A 22,290-nucleotide genomic window follows, 5' to 3' on the forward strand; every position below is an offset into this window, starting at 1 on the left:
ATTCCAGATTATTGAAATAGGCAGATGGGGAAACGGAACACTGTAAAATGAGATGCAGATTATTAAAATGATGGCACCTTTATTCCTGTTTTCCCTTTCTCCTCTTTTCTCTCTCTTATTTTTGCAATTAAAATAGATAATATTGAGGAGGAAAAGAAAATGGAACATCAACATATTTAGCAGTGTCATTAAATCATCCCCTCCTTACAGTCCTATGCCCATTGTTATTCATGATTTACTTACCAGGTCTTTAGCTTAGGCATCCTTCAGTCTTGAGGGCCTATGGAGGACTTAGTGTCTAGTGTGGCTGAGAAGGCCAATTTGAGAGGGACAATCCCTTCCACACTGAAGACAAATCCAGCTCCTTGATTTTGCTGCTTTCGTGACTGCCTCTTTGCCTCGGCCTGCTGGACAAGGGTCTCTTCGAATTGGGAGAGGCTGTGATGCCCTGCCTGCCTCCAGGCTGAACGCTCAGAGGTCAGGGTTTCCCATCTGTTGTGGTCCATTCCTAAGGCCTTCAGATCCTGCTTGCAGATATCCTTGTATTGCAGCTGTGGTCTCCCTCTGGGGGGGATTTCCCTGGACTAATTCTCCATACAGGAGATCTTTTGGAATCCGACCATCAGCCATTCTCACAACATGCCCAAGCCAATGTAGATGTCGCTGTTTCAGTAATGTATACATGCTAAAAATTCCAGCTCGATCTAGGACTACTCTATTTGGAACTTTGTCCTGCCAGGTGATACCAAAAATGCGTCGGAGACAATGCATATGGAACGTGTTCAGCCCTTTTCTTGTTGCAAGTGTTAAAGCGAGTTAGATCTTACACAGAATTTTGGCTTACCAGAATAAGGCACTACTAATTAGTTGCAGATAAATCTGATTAGGTTAGGGATTAGTAAAACCGCTGGTGATGTCACAAAGGACTGCTTGAAATTCCAGCCATTCTAAAGTGATTTTCACTGAAAGAAACATTACCATGACTTTTTATTACCAGGATTTTTTTGGTGGTGGTGGGTGACACCACAATGATTTAAATCTCTGAATACAGATCAAGGAGATTTTCATTTCAGTCTATTATGTCCTGGGGCTTATTATCCTGACAGGTGACGTATCTTCAAGGTCTTAAGGCAAATCTACTACTGTATATATATATGTCAGTTAATGGAGTATATACCTTCCTTGGGTAGAACCTTCTGTGGTCTCTTAGCCAATAGCTTTAGAAAACATTTGGTAGGATTCTTCAAATATAAATGATGGCAAGCTGATAGATCTGAATTATATAGGTGTTAGATCTTTTTCAATCTGTCTGATCTGAAGAACCCCTCTGTTGCACTGTAATTGTTAGTTAATTACAATACATAGTTGGTTTAATGTTGAATTCAAATATTCTGTCTCCACCTTGAATTCTCTAATAAATTATTAGTATGTAGACATTTAATTTGTTTTGTGATTTTTACCAATATAATCCAGAATCTAATTTTCAGTTATTATTCCCAGATTTGTAACTACTTCATATACTAAACATGTGATAAATACAGTGAGATAATAATGGAAGGTATCAATACCCGGGGAAAAAGTAAAAACAAGAACAGCTAGAGGTATATACCTCACAATAAAGCTTTCTTAATTATTTTAAATAAAAGTCCTTAAAATGTAGTTGTAAAAAACAGCATCCTGTTATCTGTGTACGATAGCCTTTTCAGTCACATGAAAAGCCTCACTGTTTTCAGACTGTATATATTCATCACACACTACATTTACTCTAATTGTAACTTCATATTTGAGAATATTCTAATAAAATGTATGAAGGTATTAAAAGAAAGACATATTAACATGAAAAAAACACATTTTATTGCACTTAAGTTATAAGAAAATAAAATTTCTAAGTGAATCAAATCATAGACACAATCCCTTTAAACGGTTTTCCTCCATCCTGTCAGGTTGTTACATAACTAAAATTAACAAACTGAAATCTGATTTCTTTTTTTTATAAAAAAATCAGACTATAAATAAACCAAAAAAGGAAGGGAAAAAAGATCGCCTAGAATACAGTGTTAAACCACTTTCACAGTTCAGCTTGAGTTGTGGCTCTTGAGAATGAGGCAAACCAATTGACAATTTCTTTCTTTTTTTATGTGACTTTATCACAAAAACTAAAGCATTTTTGTCTTGTCAGTTCCTCACAACCATAAAACTGTAACAGTTATTCTTCTCAAATTCTGTAAAACACTAAGACTGACCAGCAATTTTATTTTCACGTTTTGTATGTTTTTTTAAAAAATATCTTGTCAGCTTTATTATGTCTGTTTTTTTCCATTCACCACAGCCCTCAAAAAGAAACGTTCCCCACAGAACAGGCTGCAAGAGCTTTGTTCTAAGGAATGTGTTTTAATTTTTGCCCAGAAAAAAAGAGAAAAGAAAATAAGCTTTGCACACACTCTCAATTCTTTACTTGCAAGCAAACTTCACTCTAAATTGTCTGAAACTCTTCCACTCTCAGCCTCTTAGAGGCACAGTTGGCTCAAGTTTCAGTGGCAAAAAGTCTTTTTTTTCTCCGTAACCAAACTATAGCAAATTTGGAATTCAGTCTGGGACTAAAACGTCACAGCAGAAAAAAAATAAAAATAATTTGCTTTTTTTCCTTTCTTTTAGCAGCATAAATAAGTTTGGCCACTGGGAATACAGTACAGGGGTGGGACAACAATCCCATAGTTAAAGACCTACTTCTAGCACCAGCATCATGTATTAAATCCATCTGAAGAATCTCCACATCTTGGACAACTTGCCACCTCAGAGCAACTTATACATTGAAGAACATAGATGGAAGCAACAGTAAATAGATCAACAGAGACTAATACTGTGATTGACATTGGCAATGGTTGGCAAAATAAAACTTTTTAAAAGCCGTAAAACTGTACAAAAACAATTCACAGTAAGATTTTAGTTTTTCCATATTTGAAAAAGATTCTTTGCTGTCATATATGCTGTCTGTTTGAAAAGACAATCAATAACTGATAATGGAGTTATAAAGCTCCTTTCTGGTTTTCTGTGGTAAAAGAACAGGGTTAACAAGAATTGTAACAACTTTTTAAATCTCCACAATGCTCAAGGAGCACTGTGAGGAAAACGCAAAAAAAATAATTGCACCTGGCTTGATTTAAAGTCATATTCTGCAAAGCTGCCCCATTCAAAAGTGAATCCTTTGATGTAAAGAGACAGCAAATGCCTCTCTTGTCAGTTACAGTTTGTCAACGTCCGTCTTCTCCTTCTGTAGTCTGTAGGTCGTTAGGATCTGTTGCCCCAAGCCAACATCCTGTACCACCAAGGACAAGTTTTTTTTCCATGTTGCAGAGGGAGGATGGGAGCATAGAACATCATTTGCATTTCTGGACAAAATAATCTTTTCAAGCTTCATTTTATATCCACATCAAAGTCCAACACCAGCAGCTTGGTCTCCTCAGTCCCATTCCGGCTTCCAACTGCACACACTAGCTTTGTGTTGGAGGCTCTGATCCGCCATACAACACCTCCACTTCCCCCGCTTTCCAATGTAACTAGATTTCTGATAAATTCACCCGTCTTCAAGTCCCATAATTTCACAGTCCCATCATCTGAGCTGGTAATTACAAAGTTCTTGTTGAACTGTAAACAAGTCACAGCACTTTGATGCTTGTTGGGACCTATAACAAACAAAAAACAGCAGCTGAACAGCAAAGTAACATCAGTGGCTATTGTGTACATGCATATATACACGTGTTTGTGTCTGTCCATGTATGTGTGTAAATAGTTTAGGAAATAAAAGCAATTACTATTGGCTAACAAAACAGAAGTGAAGTGATTCCTTCCAAACAACTTGCCAGAGGGGGAAAAAAAAGGAACAACAGAGGAAAACCATTTGAGGCTGAGTCTCAAGCAGCTAGGAATTCTCTGTGGAGGATTTATATTATTGAAAATGGAGGACCCAGTGTTTTTAAATTTCTAGTTTTCAGTCAGTCCATGAAATCCAGTTAGTTAATTACCGTATTTTTCGCTCCATAAGACACACCTCTCCATAAGATGCACCAATTTTTTAGGAGGAGAAAACAGGAAAAAATAATCTGTTTTCTTCTCCTAAAAATTGGTGAGCCTTATGGAGAGGTCCATCTTATGGAACACACCCTAGGACCTTTGGAGGCTCACCCTTCTCTCCCAGAGGCCAGAAGGGGCAAAATCACCACCTTCTGGGAGTCTTCTGAAGCTTCCCAAGCCTCAAAAGAGTCCCAGAAGGTGGCGATATTGCCCCCTCTGGCCTCCCGGGGGGCAGGGTGAGTCTCTAAAGGGTCCTGAAACACACCCTAGGACCCTTTGGAGGCTCATCCTGCCCCCCCCCCGCCGGGCCAGGGAAGCTTCAAAAGAGTCCCAAAAGGTGGCAATTTTGCCCCCTCTGACCCCCGGGGGACAGGGTGAGTCTATAAAGGGTCCTAGGGTGTGTTCCAGGACCCTTTAGAGACTCACCCTGCCCGCCCGGGGGGTCAGAGGGGGCAAAATTGCCACCTTCTGGGACTCTTTTGAGGCTTGAGAAGCTTCAGAAGAATCCCAGAAGGTGGCCCTGGAAGCTGGCGATTTCGCCTGCGCTGACCCTGTGGGGGGTGGAGGGAGCGTCACAAGGGTCTGAGTGAGCCTTCCAGGACCCTTGCGACGTTCCCCCCACCTGGAAGCTGGCGATTTCACCCCCGCTGGCCCCATGGGGGGGGAGCGTCGCAAGGGTCCTGGAAGGCTCACTCGGACCCTTGCGATGCTCCCCCCCACGGGGCCAGTGGGGGCGAAATCATGGCCTTCGCTCCATAAGATGCACAGACTTCCCCCCACTTTTTTGGGGGGGAGTGCATCTTATGGAGCAAAAAATACGGTAGTTAGTTACATGTTAATGACTTAAAACGATCGTAATAGGACTTTCAAGAAAAGTGAGATATTTAACGAGTGGTTTGCCAGTTCCACTCCCACAGTGAGTTTCCATAGCGAAGTGTGGATTCAAATCCTAATCTCGAGTCCTATTCCATCACAATCTACTACACTACACTGGGTAGCTCTATGAAATTTAACATCCGTATATCATCTGATGAGATCCATTTCTTTGTCTGCAACAACCCAGTCACACTGCATCCTGAAACAACATATAGAAAAGGACTTAAGATCAGCCTGCCTACTCTTTTATTGCCCCCTAATTACTTTTAACATATTACTACCTAAAGGCAGTGTATTCTTGAAAACTGTGTGTGTCTGTGGGTGTTAGAGTCTGTATCATAACTGCCAGTATATTCTCTCTTTTCTGGACAAGAAGACTGGACATAAAACTGCTTGGCAGCTCTTGAACATTGTACCTGAAGGACACCTTGAGTAAGAAAGATGCTATTCTTGGGGCAGGCTGCAGTTCTTTATTCGTGTCAAAAGCTAGCCTTAGTGCTTCCCCAGCTAGAAAAAAAAAACAATGCATCACAGTGGCAGCTGTTCTTTGATTCAGATGACAGAAAAAAGTACTGTATATGCAACAGTGCTGGAGAGAAGAGAAGGGTGAAGCAATATGAGTGAGCAGAGCAAGTGAAGGGCAAAGATGCCTTTGATTCTTATTTGCAAAGCTGCATTCCTAATGACATTTTCTTCTCATTTTGCTTTAGGCTACATAAATAAACAAACCTAAACAAAAGGGTTCAAGTTTGAAAAGAAGCAGATGCTGGTAACTATGCCAAGAACAGTCCATAAAAACAGGCAGATAACAGCCAATGAACATTATACTTCAGACTTGCCAATATATTAATAAGAAACACTTTTTAAAATATTGGTTTGGAAATATTTTCCTTAAATCTTTATGTTTTAAATACCATACGAACTGAGATCATTTATTATTATTATTCATTTTTATATACTGTCTTCTGTTACCAAACCTCTGAATAAATCATGGCTGCTTTCATTTCTTAATCCTGACCAAGCCACTAACCATTGCAGGATGTTGCCTATAAAATAATTCTAACAGATCAATGCACAGTTGCTGATTTACATTAAAAATAGTGTAAACAAAACAGAACATGTGTTGTAGCATATTTTGGAATTGTTATCTGCTGTATTTGGGCATGTTTTCTTTTATAGATTGAGATTTCCATTTTTCTTTCTTTGAAGTACTGAATAAACAAGACCACACATCTAGACAACAGCTTTACTTAATCTACAACTGAAACAACTTCTTTACTGTTAATTTTATACTGTAGCAAACAGGAAAACTACAATTTTAGTAAATATCCTACTTTGGAAGCAGCATGTATTGGTTGTCATTTTTTCCAGAGAAACAATCCAAGGCTATCAAATATTCTGTACCTACAAAGTCTCAACTGATATACGGACCAGTTTGCAGTCCATTTACAAACTTTAAAGCTACAGTTATCCAGGTACTTTAAATCCAATTTTAATTTTTTTTTAAAGCTAAGATAATTCCTGTTATGTTGCTGAAATATGGGGTTTTGCAGACCTTAAGGAAATTGAACAAGTTGAAACACAATTTTATTGGGTCATCCTGGGAGTTTCAAATTCCACCCCAGCTCATTCAGTTAGAGCAGAACTTGGTACAAAAATTATTTCAGGTCCGAAAACTATAAGAATGGTAAAGTATTAGTGCAGAACAAGTAACTTAATGGAGGAAAGATTGCCCAAAAATTGTTTGGAGAAGCAAAGGTCATCTAATCACAGAAATTCATCGGTGCAAAAACTGTTTAAGCTTTTTCCAAAATTTGGTTTTACAGCACAGGCTCTAAACCCATTGTGGAAAGATACAATACATAAATTTAAGCAAAGGATTTCTTTTTTTTTTTTAAATACATTTTATAGTTTTTCAAGCTATCTCCATTTGGTTCATGATGATCAAACATCGTGTTACATTGGTTGCTTGCTTACAATTATTTGTTTTTGCATCTTGGTGTCTTCCCAATTATCCCCCCAAATTCCACAGATCTTTCGATCATTCAAACCATTCATGTATGTATTTTAGTAGACAATATTGGCTATTGTCACAATATTACTCTCATAGTATACAATGTTTTCAAAATCCTCTAATAACATACTTAATAAAAGTAATTCCAGTTCCAAATCTATATAATTTGAGGTGATTTAACCAACAAACTTTGTAATTTATACCAATGATAACTGAGTAAGCTCTTAACACATAATAGATATTATCTAGAGCGTTTTATACAAATTTTCTTTGTATAATTGTTTAGCCATTTCTATCTCCACATTTTTTATTCTGTTTATAACAATATCATATCCAATGCATGTTTAGCTCAATTTGCCTTAAAAAAAAACCCCACCATATTATGCCTTTATCCTGATTGGTGCTTCCTTATTTCAGTTTAATTCTCTTTTTTGATATATAAGATATTCCCCTTTTAAGCAAAGGATTTCTGATACAGGAGCTCAGACCGATATAATAAATGTTGCATCCACAAAAACTACAAAATGGCTGGCTAATACAAAATAATTGCACCGATTGAAAATTATTTAACTATGAAAATGCAATATAGAAAAGCATATGCACGCTTAAGATTTGAACAAATGTTTACAATGGTGAAATGGGGTAGGTTTCAGGGTATCGCTTTAGATGATAGATTTTGTGTTTGTGGAAACCCTGTTCTTGAGGACTTGGCTCATTATGTGCTTGATTACCCCCTGTATATGGATATGAGAAAAATATTTACAGCCCATCTTAAAGAAAGTGAAATACAGTGGGGTCTTGACTTAAGAACGGCTTGAGTTAAGAACATTTTGACTTAAGAACCACTCTCATAGGAAAATATTGACTTGACTTACATACTTAGATTTGAGTTAAGAACTGAAAAAAACCCACGTGGGAGGCAGGGAAAGTGCAAAATTTGAACTTTCAGTTAACTGTTGGCCAGTGAAAAGGGTGCCTGTCTGCTTCCTCACTCCTCCCAGCGTTTAGAGAGTGGATTGGGAGACAGTCTTCGGACTGCCTGGTACTGTACTGCCTGGACTGTATTTTCCCTGCCTTCCCTGAACCTTTCTTGACCTAAGAAAAAAAAAGAAATAAAATATCCCCCTCTAGTGGTGGAAGGCGGAATAGCAGCTTCCCATTAGTTTCTATGGACGGAAAAGAGCAGATACGGATCAAATGGTTTTCAATGCATTCCTATGAGAAATGCAGATTTGACCTGAGAACTTTTTGACTTGAGAACCGCCTTCCAATACGGATTAAGTTCTCAAGTCAAGACCCCACTGTATAGAAGCATCCCAGAGAAACTGAGCTTGTTATTACAAACACCCAATTCACATACAATAAAGAGTCGCAATATTTGCTTTTAAAGCCTCTATAAGTAGATCAAAGTATTGGAACATATTTGTATAAACTGCCATAAAGATTTAGATGTGTGGGAAACTTCTGCTTAAAGTTTGTAGCTGCATTCTGTTCCAGTGAAGTGCATACACTCCTGGCAGAAAGCTGCAGCTGCCAGCAGGCGGTGTAACCCCTTATTCTGCCCTTTTGCTTAGAGGTAGAGCCTAAGATCAAAGAATTATTTCAGCCAATCCTAGTTACGATTAGGTAACTAGTATCCTATCTGAATTCTGACAACAGACTATGTAGTCATGCTAAATAAATAAAAGAGCTCTCAGGGCGTTGCTGATAGGCTCCGCTGGTTCGGACATCCACACTGTTGACTCCTTTGTTCTAAGGCAATTAGCCTTCCTTTGTTCTGTGATCACCCACATTTGGCGCTCGAACAGGGACATCAAACAGGGATATCAACAGAGACATTGCCTGAGGCAAAGCAGCTCACCTAGCCTAGCAAAAGCTCCAGACGCGTCCTCGCATCCTTTTAGGATCCTGGTGAGTATTATTACTTAAAAATGGGAAACACTCTTACACTGCTTCAAAAACAACATAAAAGAGACTTGATTTATTTGCTTCATAGTGAAGGTCACCATGATGTACAGTGGTGCCTCGCTTGATGAGGATAATTGTTCCGTTCAAATCGCTGTTAAGTGAAATCCTCGTCAAGCGAAATCCTCATCAAGCGAAATTAAAAAACCCATTGAAATGCATTGAAAACCGGTTCAATGCATTCCAATGGGCGAAATACCTGCTCGTTTTGCAAAGATCCTCCATAGGGTGGCCATTTTCCGGTACTTGTAAAGCCTGGAATCCGTCCTAAAGCACAGAGGCGGAGCCATTTTGCACAGCAGGCGACCATTTTACAGCCGTCGATCACCTGTTTTAAAATCGTCATCTAGCGAAAAATCGGTTCCTGAAGCAGGGAACCGATCATTGTAAAGCGATTTTCCCCCATAGGAACATCGTTTTGCGATCGCAAAGCGGTTTTGTCATTTAACAAGGTAATTGTTAAGCAAGGTGCCACTGTATCTGATTCAGTAGAGGACTTACTGAAGGAAATTGGTACTTTTTGTTCTTGGTACCCAGAAGGGGGCAGCTTTAAGCTTTCAGATTGGGATAAAATTGGGAATAAACTTCACAAATACCCTGTTGCTCCACTTAAAGTCCTCCATACATGGCATCTTTGCCAGGATGCAATTTCAAAGATCATGAACCCTTTGTTAGCCCAGTCTTCAGCTAATGTTCCAACAGGACCTCAGATTTTAGCACCCTCTAAGCCACCAGATCGCCATGAAAATAGAAATAATCCTCCTTCCTACGCAGCTCCTGCCACTCTTCCAACAGCCCCTTCTCCTTTTTCTTCTTGTTCAGCAGTGCAGCAGATGTTATTTTATGTTATGGCCCAAGGAAACCCAGAGGATGTTGCTGCCGCCCTCCCCCTTAGCTCTGTTTGTCCTGTGGTTCGTAACAATAAGGGACATTGTGTTCATGAAAGCCTTCCCCTTGCCATGTTTAAAAAGTTGAAAAAAGTGTAGTTGAAAATGGTCTCCATAGCAGTTTTACTCTTGGGTTGGTTGACGGGTTATGAGGAAATGGAAATCTTATTCTAGCTATTGGAAAGTCTTGGTTAAAGCAATGCTCAGTCCTGCACAATTTGCACTTTTCATGCAGGAATGGAAAGACGTTGCTGCCATTTTGGCCATAGATAATTTACAAAACAATATTGCTGTGTCTGCAGATATGTTAAATGGAGATGGACTCTTTGTCACCATAGCACAGCACATTACCATCCCTAGCAGGGGATTGGCACAAGTGGCTGACAGTGTTAGAGCAGCCTGGTTAAAAATCCCAGACAAAGGCAACCCTTTAGGGTCTTTTGCCAATTTGCGTCAGGATCCTACAGATGACTATATGTCTTTCATTAACAAATTGCAAAGAGCGATTGAACGGCAGGTGGAGAATACTGAGGCTGCTGATATTTTGATGAAACAGCCAACGTTTGAAAATGCTAATATGGATTGTAAAACGGCCTTTGAGGCTATTTACAATAAACCAGAGACTGACATTGCTGCCATGCTAAAATTATGTCAGAATATTGGGACAGAAACTCCCCCATTACCCTCAGTAGGAGGGTCCAGCCCCTTTACTAACATGGGGGCATGGCTATGCTGCTGTGCTTACTCCCACAGGTCCCTTGTGGATCCCAGCTCAGTGAGTGAGGCCATATCATGGGAAAAATGAGTTGGCATCACAACCTGCAGAATCCAGTTCCGGAATTCAACCCAGCGATGGCTCTGGAGCGGGACCAGATTACTGCACGTCGTTGGAAACGCCCGGCCTGACCTGAAGGCACTCAGCCCAGTTACTCGGGGGATGATCAGAAACTAATTTTGCTAAAAACCTGATTCTGAGAAGAACTAAGAGTTGAATTGAAGTTGCCTGCTATCAAATTCCACTGCCATAACAGCTGCCCCATATTTCTTTTTAGTTCTTGGATGGTAACTCTTGGGAGCTTGGAGTGGAAGCATTGCACAGCACACTAGAAAACTAATTTCATTTCAGATGGGATGCTCATGGACCTCTGAATTCAGAGTCTAAAATATTCAGCAAAGTTTTTAGCTATTTAGGCCAAGCTGGTCAACTTTTTTGTAGCATCAAGAACTGAATGTTAATCGGGGGTGTAAATAATTACCAAGAGTGAAATGCCACACTGACTCACTCAATTTGAAACCAATAATTGTCATTTTGTCCTCTGGGGCTATGTATAAACAACTGCCATATAGTCACATTCTTATGTTTGAGGAAGTGGACTTGACCCATGAAAGCTCACATTAAAACACAGCAATTAGTATTTAAGGTGCCACAATGTTTTTGTCTCCCTTTAAATTTTTGTTTTGTTTCTTGTCTTAAATCTGACATGTGTTTGATTTATAACCATAAGCACACTGTCAATAATACTGCTCTATAGGTAGATTGAGAAATAGTTACAGAAAGCTATGAGAAGCTTACCTTGCAATGTTTGTAAACACTGTCCTGTTTTGATATCCCAGATTTTAACTGTGGAATCTGCATTCCCGGAGACAAGAATATTGTCCTTGAGTTCCATTCCACTAGTTAAGGATTGGTGGCCTGTTAATGTGTGAATGCAGTTTCCTGTCTCCACATCCCAAACTCGGATTGAAGTGTCAAGAGACCCACTCACCACGTGGATACCATCAAACTAAGAGGAAGAAAAACAGAACTGTATTAACATGTATTTTCTTTGCTTCTTAAAACTAGCGTTGATTGCATGTTTCCATAATTGTTTACAACTGAATAAAAACACCAGTGTTTACAAAATAATCTGACATTACCAAGAATAAATATATATTAAAATCATTGCAGGTTGATCACCACTGCCAGCTGGCCTAATTTCTTTCTATCCATACATACCTCCCATCATAATTCAACACACCTGTACTCAAGTCTTTCCAAACTTGTCTGTTCAGCCCAGTCTGAGAATGGTGCTTTGAGAGCGACTGATGTTAAATATTTCATTTCATGATAATTTTATCTGATTATTTAACGTTTGGAATTATAATATGTTTTGAACAGCTTTTATCTATTTTGCAAACTACCTTAGATAGATAAATGTAGCAAGTGGTAAAAAAATAGATGTAAGCCGCCCAGAGACCTCTGGGTAGTGTGGGCAGCATATAAATTGAATAAATAAATAAATGAATGAATGAATGAATGAATGAATGAATGAATGAATGAATGAATGAATGAATGAATGAATGAAAGTAGCAATCATCTGCCTCAGATATCTGCTCTGCATCGAGGTGGAACAAGTGGAGAAGGGTTTCCCTAAGTTATAAATATGATCCAGTTGGTATAAACTGCACTTTAATTATGATACCCCACAGCCTGGGGGTGCTCCTGGACCCCAGTCTAACTCTGGAAGCCCAGGTGGACTTGGTGGCTAGGGTCGCCTTCCTTCAGCAGCAGAAATTATACCAGCTATGGCCTTACCTGGATGAGCGGAATCTCTTGACAGTTACACATGCACTGGTAACATCTCACATAGATTACTGCAATGTGCTCTATGTGGGGCTGCCTTTGAAGATGGGCTGGCAACTGCAACTGGTTCAGAACTGAGCTGCGTGGCTGGTGAGTGGTGGGGCCGCTAGGGCACACATCAAGCCGATTCTGTTTAAATTACATTGGCTACCAGTTGCTGCCCGGGCCCAATTCAAAGTGCTAGTTTTGACATATAAAGCCCTAAACAGCTTGGGCCCTGGATACTTGCCTCCTTCCATATGAACCTACCTGGCAGTTACGATCCAGCCAGGGGGCCCTTTTGAAAGAGCCATCCCTCAAGAAGGTAAGAGGGATGGCTTGTAGACAAAGGGCCTTTTCAGCAGCTGCCCCCAGACTATGGAACCCCATCCCTACTGAGATTCATCTGACACCAATGCTGATGACATTTCAGCGCCAGGTCAAAACCTTCTTGTTCCAGAAGGCTTTTAATTGAAATAATATCAACTGTGGGTCCTGATGGCAATTTTTAGAGTATATATCTGAATTGTATTTTAATTGTTTTATCTTTTACTGTATTTAAATTCTTGTAAGCCACCCAGAGACCTTTGGGTAGTGTGGGTGGCATAAGAGTTAAATAAATAAATAATAATAAAATAAATAAATAAAAAGAAGAAAACAAACATGCAAAGAGTTTTATACTGTATTAAAACATTCTTATATATTACTTTGATATTATGTGCAGACTGTGTTTATTACCAATGCAGTAATCAATTCATATAATCTATGTTAATCATAAACTGAAATCTCTCCTTGTCACAGAACTTAAAGGTATGCTGTAATATGTATTAGAACATACAAGTTCTTTCTTCCACATACCATATGTCATATTTTGATATATGGAATAAAATGTCAATTGGATGTCTTGAAATAAAATTTCTGTAGTTGCAACCAGTACGGCTGTTCATCAGGAAAGAAGAGAATTTTAAGTCTAGAACATCTGTGGCTATCACATTGGCAAAAACCACCATATTTGGTAGAACTTCCAATAAACTTAAACTCTACTTTTATCCAAAGATAAGGCTGTTGTTTTATTCCAGCTTTGAATATACCCCAGCTAGCATGGGTACTAACTCCCAATATTCTCCCATCTTTGCTTGTATTTAACTAGCATGTACACAAATATTTTGCTTCAAAATTCAGGCACAAGGAACTGAACTGAAAAACAATAAGCTCAAATGCTTATCAGTATTTTTTTAAAATATAGAAATTCTACTATAGAATTTGAACTTAGACACTTGGAAACTACTTTGGCCATTTATTTACTGTTATTTATTTTATTATTTATTTATTCTATATTTCCACTAAAAATAGTGTTAAGGTGATTTGTATATATTACTACAATAGGAAGTGTTCCATATTTTTAACTCCCAAACAGACATAATTATTAAATAGACCAATAAGTTTGTATAATGTAATCTGTGCTTATTAAACTGTTATGTTGCATTTATAGTTGTGGGGGTGGATGGCTCTGGGGCTGCCTGGCTGCCTATAGGCCTGCTGATCAGCTGTTTGGTGGGCCCATAGGTAGATAGGCATGGGGGACAAATAAAAATGGACAAATATTCATCCCTTCATATTCATCGGGGGCTCTGGAACTGACAAATATAAAGGGGCAAATATTTAACAAACCAGCAATTTTTAACAAATATAATGTGTTCTTTTATTCATCCCCATATCTACTCAGCAGTTAAGAAATGAGAGCTGAACATCTAGGAACTGAGTTTTTCTGTTAAAGTTTTATCTATACATTAAAAACATAAACAAAAACACACAAACCTTTAAAACAAAAACCGTAACACAAAACAAAATCCATCTTCCCCTGTACTAGGACCATATGGAGATATTTTATCTCCCTTTTTGGAGCCCCATTACCCTTCCAAAATTGTACTGACTCTTGTAAAAGTACATATCCGCTCTTCTTCATTAAAACAAAATCGATAAATTCTCCCCAAATAGCTATAAAATATTCTTCTTCATCAGTTTATTTTATTTATCACTACAGTATCTTCTTTAATATTACACGTTAATGTATTATTAATACCTTTAAACATTATCTTTGAATATTGTAAGCTACCCTAGGTCCTTTTTGGGGGAAAAGGCAGGGTATGCATGCATGCATGCATGCATGCATGCATGCATGCATGCGTGTGTGTGTGTGTGTGTGTGTGTGTGTGTGTGTGTGTGTGTGTATGTATAAACAATAAATAACTAAATGAATAAATTCCAAACAGCTTTACGCCATTAATTTAACTGAAAATCACACTTTATTTTCCAGTTCCTACCTACCATTAATCTCACTGTTGTCAATAAATTTGAAAATAATTAATTATTTGTCCAATTATATTGCTCCTAATCAAATATTGATAAAAGCGCTATTTTAGGACATATATATCTAATTTAACTTTATTCCATGTATATCCTTGAAAACAATTTACCAAAATTTAATTATATTCTTATGTTCCCACAACATAAGAAAACATGTAAGTACCTATTTTCTGACATTCTCTATAAATTTGAAAGTTGCTATTAAACCACACAAATTATTTATGGCAAAGGGTGGATGAAGTGCTGAGCATAGGAGTGGGCAAAATGCAAATCCCCATGGCAAAAAATGAGCATTAAAATGTTCAGCTGCATCCTCAGTAGTTTTGTCCATGTGGTTATCTGCTGAGATCCTATCCCCCTGGATTTTTTAAAGCTGAAACAAACTTGTGGGGAAAAAGAGGGGGTGGGGAGGAAATGGCTGGTAAGACTGAGGTCTGAGGGAAGGTAGAAATAGCTTCCAGTTCTAGTAAATCCGCCCATTCCCAATTCAGTTTGTAAATTAACAAATAGTTACAAACAGAGTAATTTAAAGCTGCCAGGTTATTTATTTTTCCATAGGCAAGATTTACAAAGTTGAATTTTATTAAGGCATTAAGCAGAGAGAAGTAAAACTGAAGAAGCATACACTGCTGTGGAAGCTCACTTATTAGCAGGAGTGAAGAACTCCCAGTCAGGAGGCCAAACACAGCATGGGGAGACATTCCCTCCTTGCTTCCCTAGCAATGAGGCTTGGGTTTGTTTAGTTCCTTCAATGTGTACCTGCATCAAAGGTGTATCTCTGGCAGGCAGTTTGTGACAAGGAATAGCTATCTACCTCCTTCCCCCACATGGCAATTAGGCTTGAAAAAAGCATTGGGTGCACAAGTCTGAGCTTTGAGAGAATATCATCTGTATATGTATTGACATGTATGTGTGTGAAGAGCCTTTTGCAACTAGCATGTAGGCCATGACTGGAAAGTTACCTAGGAAGGAATGCAGTCCTTAGGCTAAAAAAGACCTGGCATATAGAATTATATAGTGAGAAGATGTGCAGTTTTGGTTGTGGAGACTGAGCATTTTTAAATTTTAAGAACTGCTCTTCCATCCTTGCTTACATGCGTAAGGTAAGCTTGCAACACCAAGGCCTAAGGGGAAAGCTGACATCATGCATGCAAAACTAATGACAGACTGAGTTAAACAACTTACCAAAAGAAACTCATTTACGTATTATCAACTATTCTTTATCAATTAAAATAAAGTAAATTCAAATCTTATTGCTACAAGATTAAAAAAAACCAGGGAAAACTAAACCGGGGAAATTAAAATGATTTGTTGACCTGACATTTTGTAGCATATGCAGCAATCAAAGCCATATACCACACTAATTAATACTACATACAATTCTGACTTCAATCAATGCTAATTATTATATGTGAAAAGGACGATGATAATTTCATCTTTGGGATCCAAAGCCTAATGTGACAACCCCCATTTTACTAACACCAAAGTAATTACCCACTGATTTTTTATATTATAAAAATTATATTTTTAGGCACTGTTCCTCCTGAAATATGTGGTTTCTCCCTTCCCACTCCAACATATGCCCACATTAGGTAGGTTAAGGTGAGAGACAGAATGGTTAACAAGATACTTTCACAGCTTTTTAACCTGGGTCTCCCTACAACACTGTACACTAATCTGTTATATCACACTGCCTTTCAAGAAATTAAAGAGTTCCTTGAACCAATACACGCAGAAAGAATGATCTTACAAAGCTCTGTGTGATCAACATCCAGGTCTAAGAAAAAAGACAAAATTTGCTATACCATTTTAACAGTGTTGTAACACTGAAACAATGCAACTTCTTCGGAATTTTAAAAGCCCTCCTTCTTTGCAAAACATTGGAAGCAGAGAGGAAATTCAGTCTTCCTGCTTTCCTACTCTCCCCCCATCATAACATGCAGCAACACTCATAATGGATACTATTCAGTTGTTTTTAAACCAACACAATCAATGGATCAAAAATTCATTCAGAATTTATCACTAACATTAATGAAGTCACTAGAAATAGCAATAAGATTCTAGTTTAAGTATGTATGTGAGAAAGAGGAGAAAAATTAAGGTAACATTTTTATATGGTTGTTGTGGGTTTTTTGGGCTCTTTGGCCGTGTTCTGAAGGTTGTTCTTCCTAACGTTTCGCCAGTCTCTGTGGCCGGCATCTTCAGAGGACAGCACTCAGAGCACAGAGTGCTGTCCTCTGAAAATGCCGGCCACAGAGACTGGCGAAACGTTAGGAAGGACAACCTTCAGAACATGGCTAAAGAGCCCGAAAAACCCACAACAACCATTAGATCCCATCCATTAAAGCCTTTGCGAAAACATTTTTATAATTCAGTAGTTTGTAATTACCGGATGAACTCTCTCAGATATTTTGTTTCCAGACTGCAGCAGAAATATTAAGCTTTAGTTTACAGTATTTATATACCAATATTACAGTGTATTTGGAGAAAATGTCTTCTTGTTTGTTTATAATGTTATAACCCAAGGGTTCATTAGCAGGTCAGCCACAAGTATGTCAAACCTCAACATTACATATTCTTCTAATGCTCGCCATTGTCCCTTGTGTTCTGAAACCCCCTTAACAGTTTGGTATAGGGATGGGGGTATTCTTATACAAATCTCTCCGCATAGCTGGACCTGGGGCTGGGCCATCCACTCAAACATCTGCCGTTGTGCAGCCCCTCTCTTCCTTCTAATTGGTCACGGAGCCCCACTCGGCTAGTCACTCCTGGCAACAGGAGGGAGGATGAGTCTCTCTGCAAGAGAGTCACTGGATGCGTGAGTGCACAGTCTGGCCCCAGGGGAAGGACTCTCGTTAAGTCCAGCTGTGCAGGGGTATTTGTACGAGTATACAAATATCCACATCTCTAGTTTGGTATAATCAAAGAACCTTGGCTATTGCTCATTCTTCATTCCTAACTCTGCACACATCTAGGCAGACACACAGCATGTAAATAAACTGAGGAAGATAAATGTGGCCCAAAGTGATAGTTTCTGCAAAATAAACTAAGATGCTTTCTCGACATTGTAAGAAGATTTTGCCATGTTACAACAACTAGGAGGTGGAAGCAACAAGTAAAATGAGATAGTGAAGGAAACATACTGCACCAGATACAAAACACTCACCTGTAATGAATATACTCTGTTAGTATGCCCTTGCAAGGTGTGCAGACAAGTTTCCGTTTCTGGATCCCAAACTTTGACCATGAAATCATATGCTCCACTAACAACTCTCCTGCCATCATACTGAACACACCGGACAGCAGCTACATGACCCATCAGAACATGTAAACACTGGCCTGTTTCTATGTCCCAAACTCTCAGGGTGGCATCTCGAGACCCACTGACAACTCTTGAGAAGGAGAAGAAGAAAAAGAAAAGCTGCAGTTAGGTCTATATGGTCAATTTAATTGTGTTTGATTCAGACCACAATCTAAATAAGTTTTATGCACAGCTGAGAAGAATTACTTTTTTGGACTTCAAACTAACTAAACTAACTCTGGGAATTAGAGTAAATGTAAATACATGAAAAGTAAATGTATAAAAACAGATAATTAAACTGTTGATTCTGACATGTAAAACCTGTGCCTTTTATTCCTGAAATCCTGACTCCAGGTTTTAAGTTTGAAAAATACTCTTGTTTTTCCTGTATTGTACCTCATGGCCAATGCACCCTCTAATTTTCAGCACCACTGGGCTGTGCTCCATCTCTCATGCACCACTTCTCCCCTGCGTGTGTGCGTGACTCCGCCCCTGCACACGCAGGGGCTTCCATCGCAACTGGGGCTGCCTAGAGAAGGAAAGCTGTGTGGATGGAGGTGGAGTGACGCACATGCAGCCACACACCTTAGAGGAATCCTTGCTCATGGCATATCTGACAGCCTAATTAAACCTCAGCAACCACTTGTATTAGTGAAGCTACTGACTGACAAGGTCATTTCCCCCTCTTAGTATATTTAAACCAAAATGCATCTGTTAAATGTCTTCTCTGAAACAGCATTAATGAGTTCCATACTGAAAGGCTTACACCACAGAATATTGTTCTCTTTAATGTTATAACTGAAACACTAGTTAAGAAAGTAACAGAATAGTAAGGTTATTGGTAGATTAATCACCTGAATTCTAAACTATATGCAGTTGTCACATTGGTCTGAGAGTGATGTTGTAGTGTTTTTTTTAAAAAGCAAAACAAGTTGGAAGAAAAACAATTATAATATTCCATAGGCAATTTTACTTAAAAATGCTTTGCATTGTTTCTGTTTCAAGACACGGACTTATACACTATAAGTGTATCTACCCTGGAGACAGCAACTTGAGACAACTCTCAAAATATCCCTGACTCCAAACTAATGCAAGAAAACATGCAAGGCAAATATTAAGACAACTGAGAGCTTACATAAATTAAATAAAGAACCTCCATTTCTAACTAGTGAAGCAAAATTATTTTATTACACTGACAAGCAAATATATAATGCAAGAGTCCATTAGTATATAATATGATTACATAATTACATCATATCATACCTTTTTTTGCTTTTCTCTGGTTTCCTTCCTTCACTTTTATTTGTACATTTTCTTATCTTACTGATTTTTTTCCTAAACCCAGCAATATATACATTTCAGATTTATGTTAATAGTGTTAAAATTATTACATTAATATATTTGTAACCCATGCAGTGTTAAAAGCTAAGTCTGCTTTAAGACAAAATTTCTATTTCAGAGACTAATTTGCTCATTACCACTGATTCTTAATGGAACTTTTCATGTGAGATACAGTTTAGCTTTTAAAATTTACCTTTTTTCATGAAGATGCATACAACGCACAGTTGAAGTATGCCCATATAATGTATGTATACACTCTCCAGTCTCTGCATTCCACACTTTAAGGGTTCTGTCCGTAGACCCACTGATGATTATATTGTCCCTCATTTGTGATGACCAAACTCCACCAGTATGTCCAACGAGTGTTCTTAAACACTGAAACAAAGCATTTAGATTGGTTATCATTTAGTAAAAACAAAACACACACACACATTTACGAAACTCTAGATAACTTACTTTACACAGTAATATTCTGTAAAGTATTAAGAAGTTACAGTGGACCCTTGACTTACAGACGGCTTGACTTACAGACTTTTTGAGTTACAGACTTCTCTGGCCGCAAAATTTAGGTTTGACTTGCAGACTGATTTACAGACCAGAAAAAAACCCAAAATGGAACAAAAACGGCCTGTTACGGGATTAATCGGTTTTCAATGCACTGTAGGTCAATGGAGACTTGACTTACAGACTTTTTGACTTGAGAACCGCCTTTCAATACGGATTAAGTTCTCAAGTCAAGACCCCACTGTACTAAACTGCAGGTGATCCTATTAAGATTCAAATATTATCAGAATGCTGTAACTGCAAAGAAATATATGTGCCTACTATTGGAAAAAACAAACTTAGACAGAGGCTATTGTTTTGACAACAATAATTTTTTATCTCAGAATGGTAATGAAAGAAAGAAAGAAGCAAATGTTAAACATATATAAATGCCACAAACAAGTTTTAATAATTTTTCCCAGAGTAAAGGTTAAAATCTAGTGAAGGCATGCAGAAACAGCCTAATGTTTAAAAATAAAACATGCATATCATATATCTGAAGTCAATAAATGTGCCATTCTGAGGATCCGAAAGTATTTGTAAGAAAAGAAGTGCAATTAGAATTCATTTTCCATAAGTTTTCCCCCTGCTTTCAACTATCCTGTTGCCAGTCTCAGTTAAAGAGGATACCCAATGAATAAACTGATGACTAATAAGTTTATATTTATGTGAATCCCACCGAATCAATAGGTCTAAATCTAATTAGGACTAAAATAAGATACTTGCCAAAATGAACTATCTGGAAGATAGAAAGAAGTAAAATTTATACAAATAGGTAAAACAAAGCTGCCAGATGTTGTTGGACTCTGACAGCAGTCTCAGTCTTACAGATTTACATGATCACGGTGCTACCTAAAATCACCCAGTTTAACTATACATCATAAAGCTCTTTGTGACAACTGATTATTCGCTACAATCTACCATTCTCTCTCTTTCTTTGTCCGTCATTATCTATTTTCAGCTGTAAAATTCCTAGGGTACAAACCTAATTTGTTTATGAAACAATAAAGTACAAGATGTAAACACCAGGGACCTGAATGGCACAATAAATAGCAATACTCAAGGTTGACTCAATCTTACATCCTTCTGAGGTTGAATACCCCACTTGCTGGGGGTGGGGCAAAGTGTTGTTTGTATAATTATGTTGTAAACCTCCCAGAGACTGCTTTAGTACTATAGGGAAGTACATAAGTTGAAACAAGAAACAAACAAACAATACTACCAAGAGTTTTTTTTTTTAAATGGCTATACACTATAGCTGAGATTCAAATCAGGTTTTTGAGCAATGTTCCTTCAGAGCAACACCCCAAAACCAAGAGTTACTATCAGATTTTTTTTCTGTTTTTCTTCCACCCATCCAGTATGCAAATGTAATTCTTTTATGCTTGTTTGTAGGTCAGCTTTGATTTCATTCAGCATGCACTGTTTTTGGAAAGAGTACGAGGCTCATTTAAATGGTTAAGCTCAAAGACCACCTGACAGCAGCCATTGTATCTATTGCAGTGTAGATTAAGAAGGTAAACTCTATATTCACTCTAGTGAAAAAACAGGTCCACTGGCTTTTCTTCTTTCTCAACTATCATCTGTCATTAGCAATGGTCATACCATCAGATTGCAACAGAGGGACAAGAGAACAGAAAGTCAATGCATCAGTTTCTACTAGGAAGCGACTAGAAGGTTCCTTCTTCCATTAATCACAGTATGGTAGCAGCCATTCCATGAGATGACAGTAGAGTCATGTGAAAGGTTAGCAATTTTGTAATCTTCCTGTCCTTGAATTATTTCAACTCCAGCTGACCACAGTAAAATCTGTACTGCTAAGTAAAAGTAGCTGAGTTTGCTTTCTTCCTTCTGCTTCTCAACTCCTTCATCTACTGCTGGGTGCTTTATAAACCAGGTAGCAGACATTTTTATTACTGCAATAGTTAATAGCAGGAAAAATCCTGCTGGTTGGATAACCACTGCTCATCAAAGCTAACAATACTGGATCAGCTAGACTAATGGTCGGACCCAATATAAGGCAGCTCACTTTGTTTCTATGCTTCATGGCGCAGTGGTCAGACTGCAATACTACAGCCTAAACTCTGCTCACAACCCAGATTCAATCTCAGGAAATCAGCTCAAGGTTCACTCAGCCTTCCAGCCTTCTGAGGTCAGTAAATTGAGTACCCAGTTTCCTGGGACATGTGTAGCCTGCATAATTAAATTATAAACTGCCTAGATAGTGCTTTGTGTGCTATGAGGCGGTATTTAAGCAGCACACTTTTTAAAAATGAGGCAATATTTTTAAGTTTATCTGAAAGTTGATTCTGGCTGAACAAAT

General features: G+C 38.3%; 1 protein-coding gene across 5 annotated transcripts in view; it reads right to left on the reverse strand.

The window, feature by feature from the left end:
• Nucleotides 1-1,831: 1,831 nt before the first annotated feature.
• Nucleotides 1,832-22,290, reverse strand: part of FBXW7 (F-box and WD repeat domain containing 7) — a 192,873-nt gene continuing 172,414 nt past the window's right edge. For all 5 annotated transcript variants that reach the window (XM_020781328.3, XM_073001554.2, XM_073001555.2 and 2 more), the window contains 4 exons: nt 19,618-19,799; nt 17,949-18,174; nt 11,387-11,597; nt 1,832-3,683 (listed from right to left, as the gene is read on the reverse strand). In XM_020781328.3, coding sequence (XP_020636987.2) covers nt 3,415-3,683; nt 11,387-11,597; nt 17,949-18,174; nt 19,618-19,799 — 888 coding nt within the window. In that variant the 3' untranslated portion in view covers nt 1,832-3,414. The remainder of the gene's footprint in view (nt 3,684-11,386; nt 11,598-17,948; nt 18,175-19,617; nt 19,800-22,290) is intronic.

Source organism: Pogona vitticeps, chromosome 5 (genome assembly GCF_051106095.1).
Source record: "Pogona vitticeps strain Pit_001003342236 chromosome 5, PviZW2.1, whole genome shotgun sequence".
Taxonomy (NCBI): domain Eukaryota; kingdom Metazoa; phylum Chordata; class Lepidosauria; order Squamata; family Agamidae; genus Pogona; species Pogona vitticeps.